The sequence below is a fragment of the Dipodomys merriami genome, unplaced genomic scaffold, assembly GCF_024711535.1.
Source record: "Dipodomys merriami isolate MVZ:Mamm:240054 unplaced genomic scaffold, mDipMer1.0.p SCAF_8, whole genome shotgun sequence".
Classification (NCBI taxonomy): Eukaryota; Metazoa; Chordata; class Mammalia; order Rodentia; family Heteromyidae; genus Dipodomys; species Dipodomys merriami.
The window spans coordinates 53,821,249-53,843,932 of record NW_027206401.1 but is presented as its reverse complement, the minus strand read 5'-3'; the positions used below and the strand labels follow the sequence as shown (position 1 = coordinate 53,843,932).

Below are 22,684 nucleotides of genomic sequence, written 5' to 3'. Positions count from 1 at the left end.
TATGGGTTACACGGGATGCAATCCACACGCCCTTTGAAGTGGTCTCTGCTGTGAACACTACAGGTAGCTGTCACCCACCGCATGGCCTGGTATAGCGTGGCGCCAGCACTTGGGCAGGGCGGGGCGGGGTGGGGCAGTACAGGGTGGGGTGTGAAGAAGTCTCCCTGGGATCCTGCAGGCAGAGCTCTGCCTAAGGCAGACAGAGGCTGGAGAAGGTTAATCATTCAGGTAGACAGCTGATAGCTGGTGAGCTCTGAGACCCCCTGCTGCCATGCTCAGCAGCAGGGGCAGTGACGACACCGGCAGCCATCCTTCTATAGGTTCTGCTGCGTCTCGCCGTAGATTTGCTTTTTGTATGCTCAATGTAAACTGTCCACATTGAAACTATGAATACAGACCTAAATGTGTTACTCATTCTTGATGATCATAATTATTAGAAACAAATGTTTCTGATTCAAGGTCCTTACTGTGCAGTACATTTAATATTTGTGGATAGTTTTGTAATAGCAGTAACCATTGTTTTTTCCCTCTTCCTGTGACGCCCATATTTTTCTTTGCTCTGACGGCACTGCAGCCTGAACTGAGGCCCTCCCGCCTTGCTCACCTTGGTTACTCAAGGCTGGTGCTCCACTACTTGAGCCACAGCTCCACTTTTGACTTTTTGGTGGTGAGTTGGAGATAAGAGGCTCACAGACTTTTCTTCCCAGGCTGGCTTCAAACCATGATCCTCAGATGTCAGACTAGCCAGGGTTACAGGTGTGAGCCTCTGGCACCCAGCCCTGTCCCCAGATGGATACTAAAATAAAGGTGTCAAGGGCCTGATTTCAGGATCTGTGATGTTATGCGCGAGTGGGAAGAGGAGTCCACCAGAAATAAAGTCACGCTATTCCCAAGCACACCATCTGCTAGATACTTTCTGTGTCCTAAGATTGGCAGAGGGTTAATGAACACTGCGTGCCCACCCAGGTTCTTGTGGGTGACTCCTAGTATCATTATCAACTATGAACTTGAAAAATGCAGCTGCTGCCCACTGCAGACCTTGCTCAGATAAAACGAAGCTCATGCGTGACCTCATCCTGTGGAGTTCTTCTCATTCCAGTTCTGTTTCCCACTTTATAAACTTTCTATCCCATCTAACTCTTTCCTGTTTGTTTTTCTAGATTTATCCAGGCTCAATCGAGTTGATGCAGGTGATTGAAGATTTTATACACGTTGTTGGAGTGGGGATGATGGATTTCCAGAATTCATACTTAATGACTGGAAATGTAGGTAAGAAGTAGGGTATTTTTACAAGTCATTCTGAAACTAAAAAAGGCTTGCAAGTATCTGTGTCCCAGGGTTCAGCGGCAACGCCACTGCTGTATCCTTATGTGGTGTGGACAATACACTGTGGGTACTCACTGTTGAGCCTGAGACAACCTGCTGCGTGTACTCTCTGCACACACATACTTCATACACATGCACACATGTATTTGTGTCCACCTTCGTGTGTGTGCATGATGCCTTAGTCCTCTTTGCGTGTCTGCATGTGTGTGTGTGCGCGCACGTGCGTGTGTGCTCACACAAAGGATAAAGTGTACTTTGTTCACCATTTGCCAAATGCTCCTTGCTATCCAATTCAAATCTATTTGCGCTCTCTCTCTCTCTCTCTCTCTCTCTCTCTCTCTCTCTCTCTCTCTCTCTCTCTCTCTCGCTCTCTCTCTCTCTCTCTCTCTCTTCCCCCCTTTCCTTCCTTTCTTTCTTTTCTTCTTTCTTTTTTATGGATACTGGAACTTGAACTCTGGCTCTGGGCACTGTCCCTGAGCTATCTTATTCAAGGCTAGTGGTGTTCTATCACTTGAGCCACAGCTCTGCTTACAGCTTTTTGGTGGAGTCTTGGAATTACGATCCTCAGATGTCAGTCTCCTGACTAGCTAGGATTACAGGTGTGATCACCAGTACAGAGCTTTTGAATGAATTTTGAAATTGTATTCTATGGTGATTCTGGGAATAACACAGTCTCTACTGTCTCCTCTGCATTGTTGATAAGAACTCGGAGCTCCTTTGGTGCCGTGCACCCTAAGCAGGGGCTGACTCTCCCTGAATCACTTGAGGCCGGGCTTTTTCTACCTGCCTCCTGACCCAGGAGCAGCTCGGCAGCGACACATATAACACACTCACGCTGATCCCTCCCTGTAGCCATCAGAACTACACAGAGAAGCAAAACCTACACACACTTTTGCTTGCTGCCCTATATGCATGGAGCCACAATAGTTGTATTTGTCATGTGCCTATTTGTCGTTGTAGAAAAATTATAAACATTGGTAAGAGTGAAGAAAAATCTTCTTCATTACCTGTACAGATACAGGTTTGGTTTTTAAAGACTCCTCTCTTAATGTTACTATGAATCAGAAAGGTTTTCTTTTATTTGTCATCCAGTCATTGTCTTCTCATAAAGCCGAAGAGCTGTAAAATAATGATGTCTTCAAGTCCATATTTTATCTCACATTGTTATTCAGAATGTCTGAGCTTTAATGCATGGTCAGGGAAAGTCCTGCTTGGTCAGTCCCCTAGCGTGGTTCCACTGATACAGAACATTGTGTCTCTTGTAGTTGATGGGTTTGGTGGTATTTAAAACAAAACAACAACAACAAAAAACCTTCATTTCTTCTGAAGTCCTTAATCCCCAAGGGAATCCCGGTGTGGCCTCAGGTTTTAATGAGGCAGAGCTAACTATTCACAGTACTCTGAACGTGAAGGGGTATGGGCATGGAAATGGGCAGCTGCCATCTGGAAAGCATGTACTTCCACAGTGTGCAGATGCTGTGTGTCTGCACACCTTTACTGAGCTCACCCAGGCTCACCTGCCAGTTTGAGCTGATTTAGTGCTTCCTGGGGACCCAGACTTGCCTCCAAAATGAATTTCAGAAGCTGTGCTGTTTCTGAAACAGAGTGAGCATTTGCTTTCTGGGAGCAGTGAGAATAAAAAGCAAGCAAGCAAATATCATGTCTTTCTGAGCCTGACTTCTATGTGAAAGTCAGACTGAATTATACACATGTGTAACAACATGTACAGAGTCGTTTGCATAGATACACAAATGATCTGACTGAAGTACAGATCGACCAGGGGAGGAATCCAGTGCCGAGTCCTTTGAGCACAGTTGAATTTAGTTTAACACAATGAATACCGGGAAGCGGGGCGGGAGATCAGGGGTCCAGAGAGGAAACCGGCCCGGGCAGCGTGCACCTGTGTAAATGAACCAGGTAACGGGCACAGGGAAGCCTGTGAGGACAACGGGAGAGCAATCACAGGGGTGATACTCAAATTTTGAATTGAAACCCCTTTGAAGAGCTACCTAAAGAAAAATTTTCAAACTTAACTAAAAACAGTAAGTATAGGATTTTGGTCAAAGGATAAATCCCAACATTACCAAAAAGTGAAATCAAATGACCCTTGCATCAAAAGTTAGGGACAGGAGGGAAAGGAAGCAGGGAGGAGATGGTTGTCTGAAAGTGCCATGACGCATGGAGCAGAAGCAGGACAGACAGACAGGAGCGGCCATGGGTCACCGGGCTGTGCCCGAGTGGGTAAGAAAGCCAAGAACAACTGTCCTGCTGTTATTATTCAGTAGTTAGTCTTTAATTTTAAAAAGCATTGCTAATCGAACATATGGTAAGATTGATACCTGTACTTGTTCGTAATGTGTTCGGAAAATTCGACAAAACAACTGAAGTGAATCTCAGAATCTAATAAAGTGGGCTGTTTGTAATAACAGTATATCAAATTATCCATAATACTAGTACTATTTGCTATACAATTCTATTGTCCATAAACTAATCATCTATAAACATTTATTCACCATTAACTTTCTTTTGAGTCACAATGATTTTCATGCTGAAATCATATATTACTTTGCAATAAGATTTATATTGCCTACACTTGCCTACTTTCTTCAATATCACTAAACTTTTGGTTGTAGATTAAGCATATCCAAAAGCAGCTTAATCTTCTAAAACAAAAAAAAATGAAGTTGATACAACTTCACATTGCCTTCATTTTTGTATGTGAACAGTGGGTTTGTTTGGCATTCTGATTGCTCACTCAACATTAATTATCTGTATTCATTATCTACATTAAAAATTGTATGTGTGTCAGCAAAGCTCCCAAGCATCTTAATAGTGACGAGTCCAAGAAATCTTATTTATTGCTAATTTCCCCAAACACTGGACCAGAGATTAACATGGCATGCAGTTTGGTGATGAAAGCTGAATCCTGGTATATATAATATTAAGGATTTTTCAAAATATATACACTAGTGTCAACCTGACTAGTGTCAGTGGTCATCATTTACTCTTATCTGCTTCTGATTTCAGTACATGTGAAATGTATATTTCTATATTCACCTAATATATTTCTATATTCACAGTGTTTCCAAGCAAGAACAAATGTAGAATACTGTATTTTTATAGTAGCAAATTGAGAAGCGTGAGTCGCCCCTAATTTGCCTTACATCCTGTGTGCAAACATCAGTTATCCAGTACTGAGCTAATTACACTAGCACAATGTACAATGTGACAGACATGTGAGCAAACAGGATGTGACAGGTGAATTGAATCTAGGTGAGGAAGACGAGTTCTTATTCTTTTATTCTTTCCACTCAACATGTGAATTTCCCAGCACAATACATCTCAGTAGTGCCCCTCTTTCACCATCCATTCCTTCACCCCAGTTCTTTGTTTCTATAGCCATTTTCTTCAATGTACTGGGCTAAGACTCCTCAAAGAGCTTTCAGAAGCCATCATATCTTTCAAAGAGGATACAAATTATTTTTTCATAAAGCCTATATATATATATATATATATATATATATATATATATATATATATAGCAATCTCATTTCTATGGACTCTAGGTCCTAAAAGAGAGGGAGACTTGAATAGCCAAAACTAAGCACCAGAAAGATAACAAAGTTTAGCAATTCTCAGAGGCATACTTGTGGCCTATTTTAAATGTCGCTTCAACATTTTATCAATCAACTCCTGGTTTGGGCAAAATGAGCTGGAAGCAGAGATAGTGCAAGATATAAAAAAAAGTAGAATAAGTGAAATACTTGAACTAAAAAAGTAAAACAAGCTGCAAAATAATGCAAGCATGAGTGCTCCTGCTGCTAGAATAAACGCTGCCCATGCTGGTACTCATCTTCAAGAGCATTACTCTTCTCAGAGACAATAGTGTATGTTTACAGTCATGACCTGACCCATCAAGAAAAGCAGTGGTAATCTGATCACCATGAAGGAAAATGAATAATGCACCTGAGAGGGATTTTCTTCCAAAGTAGTTCGAATAAAAAGTTCCAGAGTTTCTTGTACCTGAAAAATATCCCCATGTATATTGGCTTTTTGATAAAAGAAATTCTTTATGTGCTAAAACATCTGTGGACATTTAGTATCTGTCTGTGCTTGTGTGTGTATGTGAGGAGAATTCAAGAGAATGGTTTGACAGGGTTTGATGTGGGGTTAGGAAAGAGCTCTACAAGCCAAGATGGAAGATAGCGCATTTATAAAGCAGAGTATTTTTTTTCTTTACGCTCATATACGAAGATGACATTAAATACAGACATATGGTGAATATAATGCGTGATTTAGTGAGCTCATTCTGCAGACCTGACACTGCTGACAGGGTGTGTGAACACGGGCAGGGTGTGGGAGCCCTCAGTGGGCTGCGGCTCCAGTGGGCGCGGCTCCCGCGGGCGCGGCCGTCTCTCACATTCCACCTTTCCATATGCCTCATCTCACCATAAAACTGTATTGTGCACCTTCTAAATACATACCAGAAATTTTGTTTTAGAAAAATGTATGTCCTTTTCCATGTAATATCCATTTCTCAAAATACCAATAGAAGGGGAGAATGGGGGACAATGAAGCAAGGGGTAGCCTTGTAACATACATCATTTAATAACAAAATTTTTAAAAAGCATTCCTACTCAGCCATATTTATTTAGCTATATAGAATATTTTCTAACCATTCTTAAAGTCAGGTTGAGGGGAATCTTCTTTGTGTGTTATTGAATAACCCAAAAATAAAAAGGGTTTTCTTGGTGATTCTTTTGGGGGTAATTTGTGCTTGTGCTTAGTGCTCTTGTGTGGCTTTTCCTCGGGCTGCTCTCAGACAAGTGCACCCCACTGAGTCAGATGTCAGTGCCCAGGACCTTTGCATGGCCTCCGTGGTCATGCTGAACCTGACATTGTGTTAGTTACCCACATAGGATTACCAGGAAACGTTTACTTTGCTCGCCACAACTGTGGATTCGAATCATATCAGATGATCGCCTAGGCATTGGCTTTTAGCCCAATACAGAATGCTAAAATTACCGCTTTTAAAGAATTTCAAAAGTTGTTGTACATTTGAACCCTAAGGGTCATGAGATTCTGAGAAGTATCATTTCACTTCTTCTCAAGTAAACCAATAAAACCAGAGCTTAGAAAAATTTCCAGTAAGGTATTTTTCTTTATGACACTAAATACCATGGTCTATTCTTGGTTTAGGTCTATGAAATATTGAGCTTTTCAGACTGAACACTTATATTTGGTATTCCCTGAAATTGGATCCAGATTCAATTTGAATAATGATATAATTTCAACATCTCCATTTTCTCCATAATGCCTTTTCATCAGCATCAAATTTATGTTATTTCTTAAACTCACTGGCAAAATTAATAGTTTCTTTGATGTAGGATCTTCTTGTAGTTCTTCAGTTGAGGGGCTAGCTTTTGATCTGATGGTGTAATTACATAAAATGAAATGGCTTCTCTTCCTAGGCTTATCAAATTTTCTTTCTGCCATTGCTTAGTTTTGTGGTTCACGTATTTCTCTCACTTAATTTCTTGCTTTAAAAATAAACCCCCTGTTGGCACTAGTCCCCCAAAATATACAAGATAGCATGTAATTTGCATATTTGCAGTGCTGAGCAAGAGTGTGAGATCCTGAGTTCAAGCCCTGTTACTGATGTGCATGTGTGTGTGCATGCACACACGCACACACTCACACAGAGAACAAATAATTCAGGGATACAAGAGAGCCCCACCATCCTCTCTAAAAAATCCCATTTTAAGGTGCTAGCTAGAGTCAATATAGTAGATTAGCTGTGATTTGTGGTCTTAAAACACTTTAAGAGTACTCAGACTTCATTCAGTATTCAGAGCTATGTTCCTGTTTTACTCCAGGTTCTGAAGATTTCTCAGTGAGCAAATTAGACAATGAATGTGGAACTTACATTTTATAATAATGAAATGGCAGAGAGTACGTGAAAGAGGGGTTTCTTAGATGGGTGTATTGGCATGCTGCTCCAAGGCTGAGACAGCAAGCTCAGGAATTTAACATACCAAGATTCTGTCTTAGAAACACACACACACACACAAAACAAACAAAAACAAAAATTGATTCTATCTTAGAAACACACAGACACACACACACAAAAAAAAAACTGGGACTCAAAGACATGTCTGTGATTTCTTACCAATCAACTACAGAAGTAAGACCGATTTATATATACATCTAAACCAGTTTAGGGACTATTCATATCTCTAAAGTTTACAGGCCAAAGCAAGTTTATTATAGATAGATGGATGGACGGATGAACGGATGGGTTCTTTTTCTCAAGTCTAGCACAAACCCTTCCTCTTGCAGCTGAAGCAGATTTCCTTTTACCTCCCAGGAAGCCTGATCATTCCTCCACAGACCTATCCACACAGCTTGTGATCATCCTGCCATCTGCATGCTTAGGCGAGAACCAGGATGAAATGTTCACTAAAATGATTTTATAAAACTGTATCTCAGATTGAGCTGCCATTTAACAGATGAAATAAACTAAATTGAACTTTCACTACCATAATTTTGCCTTTCCTTCTACTTTTGGGAAGTCACTTAAGGAAATCAACCAAGTTCAACTAGACACTAGTCTGCCCCATTCTACTTTTATAAGGCCATTTTCTAGTTCAGTTTTTATTTTCTACTTCTGATGTCCATTTCATTTCTTTGTTAAACTTTTTTATTATCGTTAAGTAGTTGTACAGATGATTTCAATTCAGCATGTCAGTTTGAGTACAATGCATCTTTATCAGGGTCAGCCTTCCTCATTCTCTAGTTTTATAGGGTTTTTTTTTTTAAGTTTGTTATCTAATTTGGAAAGATCTTTGAAAACTCACTTCATCTCTGCACACAGTGTGTTACTTGTCAGACCAAGACCCCTGGCACGTTGTGACTAAACCTTCATGGGAGAACTTGCTGCTCAGGTTGTGAGGTCTCTGATTATCCACTCCTCCAACATGAACTGGGGTATACCAGTTGCTTAATGCTTTCGGCTTTATCTAATCTGTTCCATACAATGGCATTCACAACATGGTGGTTCATCAAGTCATTATTAAATAATGCTGTTTTCCCCAAAAGCTTTTAAGATATTTTTATAGGAATTCTCTCTTATTTGATTAATCGAAATGCCTTAAACTTTTCTTCTGTCTTGTCCCACCTTCGCATCCTACCTACCTTCTGATGTAAGTATCTCAGACACATCTCTAGAGCTGCCACGGGTTTTGCTCCTCTGTCATCATTTAGTTTACCAGAAGGAACAGAAAATTTTATAATGCCTCTTTTCTTGTACACATGATCTCAATGCACGTTTTAATGCTTCTTTTTTTGAAGAATCCCATATTGGCTATTATCCCAAAGAACTCTTTTCAAAAGTGACATTTCAGTGCAATTCACAGAAGAAACTTGTATGTGTTTTTTTCCTGTGCCTGGGGCTTTCCAGGTAAAGTTTTAGCAACACTTCCCTCGTGTTCTGTAGAGCTTTCCAAACCACAGCTCCCACAAGCTCACGCGGTGCTGCCTGTCAACCAGTGCCGCCTGTCCTGGCACCGCCCATGCCCTCGGGGGCGGGGACAGTGTCTGCAACCCAGTGACTGGAAAATAAAGGGTTTTTATTTTTTTATTTTTCTCAGCCAACCACATTGGAACTTCCTTCTGTTCTATAAAGACATTTACATAACAGAAGTATATATACCAATTTTATAACTGGTGCCAGGCACCGGTGGTTCACACTTAAAACTCTAGCTTCTCAAAAGCCTGATTCAAAGCCATTCTGGGCAACAAAGTCCCAGAGACTTTTATCTCTAATAAGCCAGCAAAAAGCCAGATGTAGAGTTGTGGTTCAAGTGGTACAGCACCAGACTTGAGAAAAAACAATGAAGTAAAACTCGAGGTCCTGAGTTCAAGCCCTATTATCAGGTCAAAAAAAAAGAATACAGAAAGAAAGGAGGGAGGGAAGGAGAAAAAAATGGAAAATAGAACTTAGGCATATTGTTTTTATCTTTTGTTATTGTTGTTGGGTTTTTTTTAATGTGACTCTAGGGAAATGTTGCTCATATATTGTACATTTGTATATCAAAGTAAAATGAGTCCTGGCCATTTGTTTTCTTTTTAAAGTTAAAGCAGTAATCTCCATATATGCCTACTTTATTACATTTGTTAATTTGTTTTCTTGCTCATTATACATTTTTAAAGGATGCCTGAATGGTATTATCCATAAAATGCTTTAAAACACATCTTAGCCATGAAAATACTGCAACTTTGTTGGTATTTATTCATTTTCAGTTCCTTTTGGAACAAATCTCTGCTTTCAAGGCTCACCCATCATTTCTTGGGTTTCATATTTACCGAGGACAAACCCAGGGTCTATGAATCCGAGGAGATCACACAGAACTCAGGTGGGAATGTCTGCTCATCAGCTGTACAGTCATGGGGGCAGCTCTGAGAGCGAGCGTGGAGGAAGAGGTAGGGGGCTTCCTGCACAGGTGTGCATGTGTGTGCGTGGGACATGCACACCGCAGAGGCCATGGTGGTGGAGTGTCCTGTGTGTGTGCGTGTGTGCGCGTGTGTCAGGTGGTGGGATCTGGATGGGAAGATGCACTTCTTGAGTTCCCCATGCAAGGACACACAGACCTGCATGCACACAAGATCTAGATGGTGAGAGTCTGCCGAGCTGCTCCTGGTGCCCCTGTGCCCTGCGGGGCGGGGGCTGCTCTGTGAGTGGGGTGGCCTTGCACATGGGTGCTGGGGCCAGACCTGAAGTAGGAAAAGGCTTTCCCAGAGGTTGTAGAGCAAAAGAACCATCTGGAAATTAAATAATCAAATTTCCCTAGAGACATTGTACTTAGTAGGTATTAGAGTTTGCCTTTTTCCCGGGGGACTTCATGTTGTTGAGATGCTAGATGATCTGCTAGAGTCACATCCACCAACCTAGAAAGTTAAAATTCAAAGCCTACTAAAAGCAAATTTTGAATTTCATTAGTATGACTTGTTGTCCCCATTGGTTCTGTAACTCTGTAGGGATTGGGAATTAGTATAAAGTGGGATACCGTATTCCTCCTCTCCAGTTTTGCTCTTTGGCTGAATTAGCTGAATTAGGCAGATGTCGCCCTGGGTCCAGGAGCATGTGAAAGACAATCCTGTCTCCTGTCTCCATGACGATGTTTGCTTGTCTCCATGGCAACAGCCACCCTACCTCAGACAGTACCAGCACAGAGTACGGTGGTGCTGACGCCCTCGTAACCATCTTTTCCTTTTCCTATTTTCCTGCTCTTCCTTTTTCGATGTCTTCTTTGATTCTCAAAGCTATTCATGCTGAATCTCTCCTCTTCACCATTGCCACCTTCACTGAGTTCAGTGCAGTAGGTTAGGATCAGAATTGGAAACTGAAAATGCTGGCCCTGCTTAATAAATAGTGCCCTTCTTTGCATAAATTAAGATTGATGATGATCTGTACCTTTTAAAATATGCTGGCTGGGTGTGGTGCTGCCTGACTGTAATCCTAGCCAGTAGGAGGCAAAGCCAGGAGGATCGGGAGTGTGAGTCCAGACTCAGCTACCTAGGGAGAACCCATCTGGAGAACAGCTAATTGGTAAAGTAAGCTAGGCAGCGGGCTTGGAGCAGGACCATGTGAGTGAAGCCCTGGACTCTTTCCTGGCTGCTTCTCCTGGAAGATTAGCAGGGCAAGCGCTCCAGGACCCTGCACCTGCGCCCTATGCACAGCTAGTGTGCACCAGGACTGAGCAAGAGAGGAACAGCCCATGCAACAGAGGGAGCACCCTCACAGACACACAGCCGCCGTCGGCCGTGAGCCAGGCCCAGTGCCCTCCTCCCGAAATCCTCCAAACTCCCAGCCAGTGCGCAGCGCCCGGACGGCTTGTATTGTTTGATTTTTGAGTTTATTGTGACTGTCGGAGTTGTACGGAGGGCTACACCTCCAAGAGTCAGGTAAGAAGGGAGGACAAGTCTGTGCACAGTGTCACCCTTCCTTCGCTTCCCAGTTCCCCTCCTTCCCTGCCCGTCGGCTGCACGTCGTGTTTACATGCTGTGTGTTGAACACGATGGCTCCTTTTGAACTCTGAGTAGTGTCTGAGCATGTCCACCGCTCCATGGGAGCAGGGCCCACTGACTGGTTTAGGAGCAGGTGACAGAGCCACCCTCTAGTGACCCCGAATGACAGCAGAGGCCTGCAGAGACTGCACAGATACTTGGCATTTTACTAACGAAAGGAGCTCCTCCTATTTTCTGTGGGTTTACCAGTCACTAATTAAGCCTTGAAGACAAACTTTTTCGTAATTTGACGCTATAATATCTTAATCCTACTCTTAATAAATTTACCAATCATTGTATTGGTGCATCAAGTTATTCTGTAGTATTATATTTAGGGGAATTTATAAATCAATTCACCCAGCCCTTGATTTAAGTGTCTTGAATAGTCAGACGTTTTCAGGCTTTGTAACTTGCTTAAAATTTCTATGTAAAGGACCTCAGCTTCAGAAATATAAATAATTTCCCACAGTATCTCAGGATCAGGCATCAGTGCATATTTGGATGTACATTTTTGAATATTTGCAGTAGTGGGTGCCCGTGGCTCACGCCTGTAATCCTAGCTACTCAGGAGGCTGAGATCTGAGGACTGCAGTTCAAAGCCAGCCGGGGCAAGAAAATCCATGAAACTCTTATCTCCAATAAGCCACCAAAAAAACAGAAGTGACGCTGTAGCTCAAGTGGTAGAGCACTAGCCTTGAGCTAGGGACAACACTTAGGCCCAGAGTTCAATTCCCACAACCGACAAAAAAAAATGTTTGCAATATTTGGATCAGAAATGAGGTTATTTTAGATATCATTAAAGTTCATGCTTTGAATTTAAGGAGAAATCAGGCTTTTTACCCCCAAAAAACAGTATCGCATTTGAGCAAAAACAGTAGAGATTCCAACAAAATGCTTTAGAGAGTATATAAATTTACAATATGTAGGATTATATTTAAGATATAGCCAGTTACTATACGGTATTATAGTTGTAGAGACTAAACAGTCCAGAAAGAAATTATTTATACTAGTTAATAAGTTATACTTCCACATATATATTCTGAATTTAAACAAAGTATGATCCTTTAAAAATATAAATGGCGTCCTGAATGATGTGTGGATCTATACTGCAACATTTTCTTGGCCATATAAATGTTTTAAATAATCATCTCCAATATCTGCTTATGCTACAGAATATCTCTTTGGAATCTAAAACTTTCTCCTTTAGAAGTAGGTACATATTACTGAAGAGATCCAGCCCTCTCTTCTTCCTGTGCAGTAATACTTTTATCATTGTTCCTGGACTTGACTGACTGCCTTTAAAATATATTCTGAAAACATGGAGTACCTCAAAAATATTGTAGAACTTCAAAAACGTGAAACATTTGTTTAAATTTTTTTATTATATTTAAGTCGCTGTGTAAAGAAGATGTCATTTGACAAAGCAGCTTAGGAATATAATGCATCTTGATCAATATCATCACTTTCTTTTCTTCTTTTCTCTTTCTTTCTTTCCTTTTTTTTTTTTTTTTTGGTCTGTTGTGGGGCTTGAATTCTGGGCCTGGGCACTCTCCCTCAGCTCTTCAGATCATGGCAAGTACTCTACCACTTGAGCCACAGCACCACTTCTGCTATTCTGTGGTTTATTGGAGATGAGAATCTCCCGGACTTTCCTGCCTGGGCTGGCTTTGAACTGCAATCCTCAGATCTCAGCCTCCTGAGTAGCTAGGATTACAGGCATGAGCCACTGGCACATGGCAACATCACCACTTTCAAATTTCTCACCCATCTGTCCCAACCCACCCTTTCCCTCACTTTTCTTAATTTTGTAGGATGCACATTGGATTCTGGACTGCATTCTCCCCTCTTCTCCTCTTCACTCCTCTACCCATTTCCCCTTGGCCCCATCCTACCCCTTTCAAGTTCCTGGTGTTTATTTTGCTGAACTTTGACTTTGCCTTTCTAAGGAATTACACTGAGTTCTCCCTTGAATCTACTCTGTTTCACTTAATACATTTGTATACACATGGATACCACCTAACATATGTATTTATGAGTTTACAAGCTAATTCTAGCTTCCATATGTATGGAAAAACATGCATCCTTTGTCTGTCTGGGCCTGAATTACTTCATTTAACATAATTCTTTCCAGGTCTTTACAAATGGAAAGCTATCATTCTAATGGACGAGAAAAATTCCACTATGTATGTATACCACATTTTCTTGATCCATTCATCCATTGAGGGGCATTGGGACTGATTCTATATCTTTGCTGGTGAATAATGTTACAGTCAAGACTAATGAGCTAAAGGGAAACTTCTCAGAGGAAGGAGTAAGAATAGCCAGTAGACATGTGAAGAAATATTCAACATGTCTGGCCTAAAGGAAATGCAAATCAGAACAGCCCTGAGATCCCATCTCACCCCAGTTAGAATGGCCTTTCTGATGAGGATGTGGCCAAAAAGGAACACTACTACACTGTTGGCGGGAGTGTAAACTTGTTCAACCACTCTGGAAAGCAGTGTGGAGTTTCCTCAAAGGCTACAGATAGAGCTTCCTTGTGACGCAGAAATCCACTCCTGGGCATTTATCCAACGATCACAAAGAAGAATAGAGTAAAGCCACCAGCACAGCCATGTTTATTGGAACATTTATTTTTAAATAATTTCTTAGTAACAAACTGTATTCAGCATATGTAAATTGTCCAAAGGGATTTCCATACATGCACGTAATGTGCATTGATCAAATTCACCCCTCTTTCACAGGTTCTTTAAAACATCCACCTTTTAAGCAATTGTAGCCGTTTCAGTAATCAGTTTTCACACCTATCTGTGATTTGCCTTGATGAGATGCATCTTCATTGCATCATTCCTTTCTCCTCTCCATTCCTTCCAAGAAGGCTCTTCTGCAGTCTGGCCTGGTTGTTCATATTACTTTGTAATACAATTTTGCCTATGTAGATTCAGCAAAATGTTAAGTGTTTGCTCTGCACTCTTTAGCTACATTAAGTTTACTGTAGTAAAATAGAACCTCTAATGTGATCTTAAGGATGTGTGTGTATGGGCAGAAATATGTTGTTTTGGAGACATTTTCTTTTAATTGCTCATTTGTTTGTTTGATGATCCAAAAAGTAAAACATTTTTCTGGACTTGAGCTGCCTTCATAGTTTGTCCTGAAATAGGGAACGAAATGTTTGCAGATATAGTCTGTGTCTGATTTTTTTCCCCCAGTAATCTTCTAGTTTATGATTCTGACTACAAGTCTATTGTCTCCTCCTGTCTCATTCATAAGACTTCCAAGCAAGTCTATAAGATGGGATGTGAGTGGTGTAGTGTGTGCGTGGTGTAGTGTGTGCTGTGGGCTCCAAGGCCACACAAGAGCCACACTCATGACACTTGGTGTCTCTTCCCTGTTGGTAAAGACTCCTCCCTGGTGAGACCCACATGCCCAGCCTCAGATCTCTCTGGTGTGGAAAAGGTACACCCACAGGAGACAAGACCTGGCAGCCAGCAAGGGCTTTCAGGCGAGGAATGGAAAAGGCTCGGGACTAGAATGTGGTCGTTAGTGGAGAGGCCCTGAGCCGACGGAGAGGAGGATGTCAACATCACACCCAGAGACACAGGAACCCATTCTGATCTTATACAAAAGTGATAAGATGAAGGCCAGCTTGATTGCACCTGTAATCCAGGCTGAGATATATAAGGGTCATGGTTCAAAGCCAGTCCAGGCAAGTCAGTAAGACCATATCAACAATTAACTGGCAAAAAGCTGGAAGTGGAGCTGTGGTTCAATGGTTAGAGTGCTAGATTCAAGTACAAAAGCCAAGGGACAGTGAGCCATCTCTGAGTTCAACCCCAGGACCAGCATACACACACATACACACAAACACACACACACACAGAGTCTATGTAACATGGTGTCAGATAGAGATAGCAGCTTGCTTTTCTTTTTCTGAGGTCATTAGGGGAGACTACGCTAAGGAAAATTTATTTTAGCCACTGCCCACAAGTAAGAAGTAGGAAGTATTCTCTATTCAGATTGGCCCCAGTCTGGTATTTGGCTAGTTAATGGGAGTTTTGCCACCCAGTGTGGCTTTGAACTATGATCTTCCAGATCTCAGCCTCTTGAGTAGCTCAGATTACAGGGGTGAGCTATTGGCACCTGGCTTCCAACAGCTCTTGAAGTATTTCAAGTGAGAGAACCTGGTGTCTTCTCAAAGGTTCTGGATTGAAGATAGAGGGGAGTACACAGCTTGTAGCCACGCTCCAGAAATAAGAGCAGCAAGCTGTGTTGATAGCTGGCTTGTAGGAGGCGAGGGGAAATCAGAAGTCAAGAATAACCCTGAGCTGTTTGGCTTTCATTTCTGAATAGTTGGATAAGAGAAGGAAGAGATTCTTTGGTGGGAGAAAATCAAGGATTCTGTTCAAGAAACATTTGTTGAGTAAAATATTCACAACAGTGATCACATAAGATTTTATGATTAAAAAACACTTTCCTGAGCATGACCATTTGCTTATAAATGTTAATGGCTGCTTTTAAATTACAAGAGCAGAATTATGTCTCTGCAAAGGAAGGAAGACTGAATTGTGTTTACTTTTTAACCTTTTAGAGAAAGAACGTTGCAGTCCTTGGTATCCTTCCTGCCTTAAATCCAGTTTTAAAGTATGATTTTTGCTTCTGATACAGTGGCTGTCTTCCACCCCATGTAATCTTCATTTTTAAAGCCTTCGACGGGCCATGATGTGTTTCCTCTCCTCAGGGTCAGTCTGCCCCTGGGTGCTGCCCCGTCTGCTCGGGCATCTTTATCCCTTTGCTTGTGGGCCATCCCTGGTGGCCCTGCCAGGTGCATCGCCTCCTCCCCGTGGCCCCTGCTCCCCAGCCTCGGTGGTGCCAGGTGGCTGGACAGCGGCTTGTGGACGTGCGCCCGGGCAGGGTGACCTGCCAACCAGCTGTCTTCCCTCCGCGCCTTTCATCCCGCTGGCCGCCGGCCGGCTGTGCACGCTCCTGTCTGTGCTGGGCGCCTGTCTGGCTGTGTGTGCTCCTGTCCATCTGTGCATGCTCCTGTCCTCACTGGCCCCCTGTCCAGCTGTGCATGCCCCTGTCTGCCCTGGCTTCCTGTCCAGCTGTGCATGCCCCTATCTGTGCTGGCCTCCTGTCCGGCTGTGCACACGCCTGCCTGTGCTGTCCAGCTGTCTGGCTGTGCATGCTCCTGTCCATGCTGGCCGCCTGTCCAGCTGTGTGTGATCCTGTCCTCACTGGCCCCCTGTCCAGCTGTGCATGCCCCTGTCTGCCCTGGCTTCCTGTCCAGCTGTGCATGCCCCTATCTGTGCTGGCCTCCTGTCCGGCTGTGCACACGCCTGCCTGTGCTGTCCAGCTGTCTGGCTGTGCATGCCCTTGTCCATGCTGGCTGCCTGTCCGGCAGTGCATGCTCCTGTCCATGCTGGCCGCCTGTCCAGCTGTGTGTGATCCTGTCCGGCTGTGCGTGCCACTGGCCTCCTGTCCGCCTGTCCCAGCCCCAGGCAGCCTGTGACCCCGCTGTGTCCAGAGGCGCCCACAGCCCTGTGTGTTCCCGAGCCAAGCCCAGCCACTCACAGAGCCGGGCCACCCGCCCTCTCCCCAGGACCAGCCACTATGCCTTTTCTTGTCCTGATTCCATGTGGCTTTGTATTTCACCATTTCGCCAACGCCCAGTTTGGACTCCGGCGGTCCTCTCCCCTGGTTCACTGGTTCTTCCCTGGAGCAGTGCCTCCGGCCCAGCTTTTTGCTGGTTAATTGATGGTGGGGTCTCATTGGCTTGGCCCCACGTCCTCGGCCGCACCCTGCTTGGGGAGAGCTGCAGGCCCAGCCATGGCTCCTGTGCCCCCAAGTTCTGCCTTGGGGCATTCTCGGTGGGAGCCTACGCCCTGCGGTGTCCCACACCCTGTGGTGCCCCGCGCCCAGAGGTGCCCCTGCCCTGCCGTACCCGCACCCTGCTTGGGGCAGCAATGCGGTGGGAAGCCGCCTGGGGCCAGCGCCAGGACCAGCGCCCTCCCGCCCCGCACCCCCTCCCCGCACCCCTCCCAACATCCCAGGGTTTCCCACGGGCAGCGAGCATGCACAGCTGTCATTTCCTTAGCTCACGTCCATGGCAGGCCACAGCGCAGGCGGCGCCACACCAGGCACAGACGGGGCGCAAGCGGGTGCAGACAGCCCCACACAGGGCACAGACAGGCGCAGGCACCCCGCACAGGGCGCAGACAAAGTGCAGACAGCCCCGCACAGAGCGCAGACATGGTGCAGACAGCCCCGCACAGGGCGCAGACAAGGTGCAGACAGCCCCGCACAGTGCGCAGACAAGGCGCAGACAGCCCCTCACAGTGCGCAGACAAGGCGCAGACAGCCCAGCCCCGCACAGGGCGCAGACAAGGCGCAGACAGCCCCTCACAGAGCGCAGACAATGCAGACATCCCCGGCACAGAGCGCAGACAGGCGCAGACAGCCCCGCACAGGGCGCAGACAAGGTGCAGACAACCCCGCACAGTGCGCAGACAAGGTGCAGACAGCCCCGCACAGGGCGCAGACAAGGCGCAGACAGCCCTTCACAGAGCGCAGACAATGCAGACATCCCCGCACAGAGCGCAGACAGGCGCAGACAGCCCCGCACAGGGCGCAGACAAAGTGCAGACAGCCCCGACAGGGCGCAGACAATGCAGACAGCCCCGACAGGGCGCAGGCAGCCCGCGGCCGCGATCCCCACATGGCCCTGCCCCACCTGGTCCATCTCTCCCACAGCTATTGGGGTTGTAACCGCTCACAGCACCAGCGGAGGCCGCACAGCCCCCGGAAGGCTGCGTGCTGTGTGCTAGGTGACCTTGTCTCCTTTCGCGAAGGCCCCACTGCGCTCTCTGGATGAACTCTCCGTGGTGGACAGCCCTCCCATCTTGGCCTCCGGAGTAGCTGGGATCTCAGGCGTCCAGGGCCCCTGGCTGGTCTTTTTGTTGTGGAGACGCTGGTGTGAGAACAATAGCAGACCAGCAAGTGCAGATAAGAAGAGGACGCTGGGGTACACTTCTCTTTAGAAAAATGGTGGTTTTCAAAAGAGAGTGTCTCTAAAGGAGTCCAAACAGGGATGTGCAAACATGGTTGTCATTTACTAAGAAAATGTCTAGACTTTGCAATGCACAGGGCCCAGTGCAGCTATTGTAGGCTGAGGGACAGCAGCAGGTGGTTGGTGTCAGTATATTCTAGAACACACAGAACACAGGACAGAGGTGGGTGTGTGGTGACAGTGAGGATGTGGTTATTAACAGCACCTTGGGGAGTCTGGACTATTAAGTCGGGTATCACAGGGAGGACCTCTGGGTAAATGATGTGCGGGGCACATTGAGTTGGGAGGTTTGATGAGCGCTGGTTGGATGAACTGGGGGGTGATGCATGGGGTGAGCTCTGACACGCTCATGTGATGTCAGCAGGCATCCGGCATTGCTATATAAGTAAATGCCGTGGTCACGGAGAATCTCACGGACAGGCCCTGCTCTGGGCCCATGAGCTTGCAATGAACATGCAGAAAAGAAGCGGTCTGTGCCGATGTGGCGCTCTCTCCTGCCCCTGCCTTCCTGTCAGGCCTGCAGAGCCGTGCAGGTGACTGTCCAGCCATCCCAAGGGGTGTTATCCACAAGTGATTCCACTTAGACAGCTCTGCAGTTTCCTGATACTGACTCATCAGCACCCGGTTTGTCAGCTCTCGCCCCTGAACCACGATGACAGGTGAGGCAGACTCCAAATGGATCCGACGCATGGATAGCAGGGCCATCAGATGGACAGAGCTGCAGGCAGCTTCAGTCATCTGCTGTCTTCCCGAGTGTTCATGGCTGCCGGCACCCAAGCCTGGGCATTCCCACGGAGTGCTACAGACTGGAGTGGTGCATTTTCAGATCTCTTTGAAGCCTGTGGTCTCAGCTACAAGGGAAATGCCAAACCTGTCGCTCATAATGCAACTGGGGTCTGCAGAAGAGGTTTTGTTAACCCGACTGCCCGAGGGTGACCAGATCAGCAGAGAAGGTCGCCCCTTTCCCCTGGCAGAAGCTCCTGGGATGGAAGGCTGGGGTGAATAAAGAAAAGAGAAGAAAGAAAAGATAAAGGAAAAAAAGAGAACAACCTAGAAAAGAAAGGAACCTTACTCGACTCTCCGGGTGGCCTGGTTAAGTGCGAAGGATGAGCTCTATTTATCTCAAGTGCAGTTCTGCCTTTAGGTTCATGAATATGTTCAACACCAGACTTTGAACATGTGCTCCCACCTTTCAGGTCACTGAAGGACAACCAGAACATGCTGTTTGCTGCACAAGTCAAATGCTTTATGGTAATGTACCATACACATTATACTAGAGGCTGTGTGCGTGGACTTCATTATAGCAAATTGCTCCACTGGGAACGTCCAGTAGATGTGCAGGGTGAGCCATGCTCTCTGCCCTTGGTGGAGCTGGTGGGGGGGGGGAGGGCCCCGGAGAAGATGGGGTTAGCTGTCAGGTTCACATTCGAGCAGAGGACACTAGGCTCTGGCAGTGCTGGTCCTTGCTCAGAATCATGTGACTTAGGAGACAGCAAGGGGGATCTTGTCCTCCCAACCGAGACTTGTGACCTACGGGAGCTTCCATTAACAAGTCTACTACACAGAAAGCATAGATAGGCGCTGGCTGGTGAGTTAGGAAAAACCCAGGATTTGGAGTCAGGCCCAGAAACAGCCCTTCTGGATCCCCTCCCAGGATCCCTTGCGCAGTTTTCTCTGCTGGCCTTGGTTTGTCTGTTTGGCTCATTTCCACAGCCCTCATACCTGCGGTTCCCCTCTCTTGCTCTCTAGAGTCTTCCTTTCCTGCCTGTTCATGTGTGAAATTAACTAACTCCACTTGAAAAGTGAATAAGAGAGCCAGCCAGGCACAGGTAGCTCATGCCTGTAGTCCTAGCTACTCTGGAGGCTGAGATCTGAGGGATAGTGGTTCAAAGCCAGCCCAGGCAGACAAATTTGAAAGATTCCCATTAACCAGAAAATAGCCAGAAATGGAGCTGTGGCACAAGGGGTAGATGCTAGACTTAAATAGAAAAAGCAAAGGGATAATTCCCAGGCCCTGGGTTCAAGCCCCAATACAGGCACAAAATAAAAGGTTGACCAAGAGATAGCCCTCAGACACTAGGACCTCAGTAATGGTTCCTCACAACTCCTCAGGGAAAGAGTTGCACAGCAATCTTACTTGGTTGAACCAAAGACGAGCGGGGATGTGCTCCCTGTCCTCCACCTAACCGCAAAAGCTCTGTTGTGCTCTGGGGGGGACAGAAATGTATGCCGAACGTGAGTCCTTTGAAAGCATGCCCGATAAAAGATGTGATGCTCCCCTAGTGTGGGGTGCATCCCAGCGCCTCCGGGAAAGAGCCCAGAGAAGTGAGCAGGGAGCCAGCCTAGGAAACATACACAGGCTGGACTAGAAAGTGTTTGGTATGGGCTGGGAAGGTGGCTCAGTGGTAGAGCGCTTGCCTTGCATGCGCTCTGAGGCCCTGGGTTCGATTCCTCAGCACCACATAAGCAAAAAGAAAAAAGCCGGAAGTGGTGCTGTGGTTCAAGTAGTAGAGCGCTAGCCTTGACTGAAGAGCTGAGGGACAGCGCTCAGGCCGAGAGTTCAGGCCCCACGACCGGACCCAAAAAAAAAAAGTGTTTGGTATTTATTTAGTACTTAGTGACAAACAAACTTTCTTGGTGTTTAAATAATTTACTAATTCATAATAAATAAGTGACTCATGTATTATTTCTCTTAAGAAAATAAATAGTAAGGAAGTAAAATTAAATTAGAAAGACAAGGTGACCTCAAAGAAACTGTGTGCCACCTCGCTGAGTGCCGAAGGTGCGGAGTGGAAACGCCCTCATGGGCCCACAGGTCCCAGTCACACAGCCCGCGAGTTCTCAGTCACACACCACCGGCTCGTGCTGCATGAGAAAGCAAACCCAGTGTATCCATGAAAACATGATACAAAAACCTTAGGATCAGCTGTGGAATGGCCTGTATCGCCTGTTGGTTTAACAAGCTATAGCCTTGACATGTCTTCTAAGCAAGCTACTGTTCCATGAGAAAGGCTTTTGTTCCGTTTTCATCTAAACACCCATAGTGCCTGGATTTAATCCAGCAATTATTAAAGAAGCTACAGAAACAAAGTTCATACCCGTGAACCTACACTTTGTATTCGTGGTGCACTGTCAGACACATCTTCATTGGTAGTTTAATGTTTCCATTTTGCCACTTTAGCACCCATCTGATAGACTAGCTTTCATTTCCTTCAGGGCTAAATACATCCAAATTTGCCTAAGAGTTTGAACATTGCTTCCTGGCATAAATGACTTGTGCCTAGTGAAAGGTGTTGTGACACGCCTCTCTATACAGAGAACACACTTGGAGCATTGCTGCCCCTCTGCTGCTCCTCTCATCTCTTCCTCCTTCCCTCTTGCCTCCATCTGTCTTCCTTTTCCTTTTACAACTTTGCTTGTTTTATTTATTTGTGTCCTTCTAGCTTCTACAAATGAGGGAAAACATGCAGTCCTTGGTTTGTGAGACTTTATTCACATAATATCATGATCTCTTGTTCATCCACTTTTCATCAGATGTCATCATTTCATTCTTATTCATTCTTTTATGTAGTTTTATTATCTTTAAGTACTTGTACAGAGGGGTTTCCATTCAACCTGTCGGTTTGTAAGTATCATGCGTTGTGATCACAATCTCCCTTGTTGGGCGACATGGGGAAGAATCTCATTCTTAATGCTGACTGGAATTCACTTGTGCATATAGACCGTATTCTGTGTGCTCATCCCTCCACCGGCAGACACTTCAGCTAATTCTGTAATTGGCTGTTGTAAGGATCCCCAGCAGGACCGTAGGGGTTCTTGTCCTAGGGTTTTGAAGATGCTCCAGGGAGCTCTCCACAGGAGCCACTTTCCTGTACATTCCCCACACCCTTGCCCGGATTTGTTGCTAAACTCAGTGAAGAAGGAAGGGATTGGAGACTGGATGCTCTAAGTGTCTGGCACAGGAACTGAAAAGAGGAAATAAATGTTATTTTTAGATTAGTTTTGCTATACAGCTATAGGTTTTCTCATTAATCATTCAAGGGTCACTAAGCTACAAAGTCTTCCAGGTCATCTTATGTGTAATTTTTTAAACTTCAGATTTTAAAAACATGTTTATTAGTCGTCTGAAGGCTCACATTGGAGATCTGCAAGCCTGTCAAATCCCATCTTTTTATAATGGTATCAGGGATGTGTCACCTTCATTTAAGAAACCCTTTGCTGAACTGG

General features: G+C 45.1%; 1 protein-coding gene across 3 annotated transcripts in view; it reads left to right on the top strand.

Moving 5' to 3' along the window:
* The window catches only part of Adgrb3 (adhesion G protein-coupled receptor B3), a 527,596-nt gene that overhangs the window by 242,886 nt on the left and 262,026 nt on the right, over window positions 1–22,684 (top strand). For all 3 annotated transcript variants that reach the window (XM_070010769.1, XM_070010770.1, XM_070010771.1), the window contains one exon: window positions 1,161–1,269. In XM_070010769.1, coding sequence (XP_069866870.1) covers window positions 1,161–1,269 — 109 coding nt within the window. The remainder of the gene's footprint in view (window positions 1–1,160; window positions 1,270–22,684) is intronic.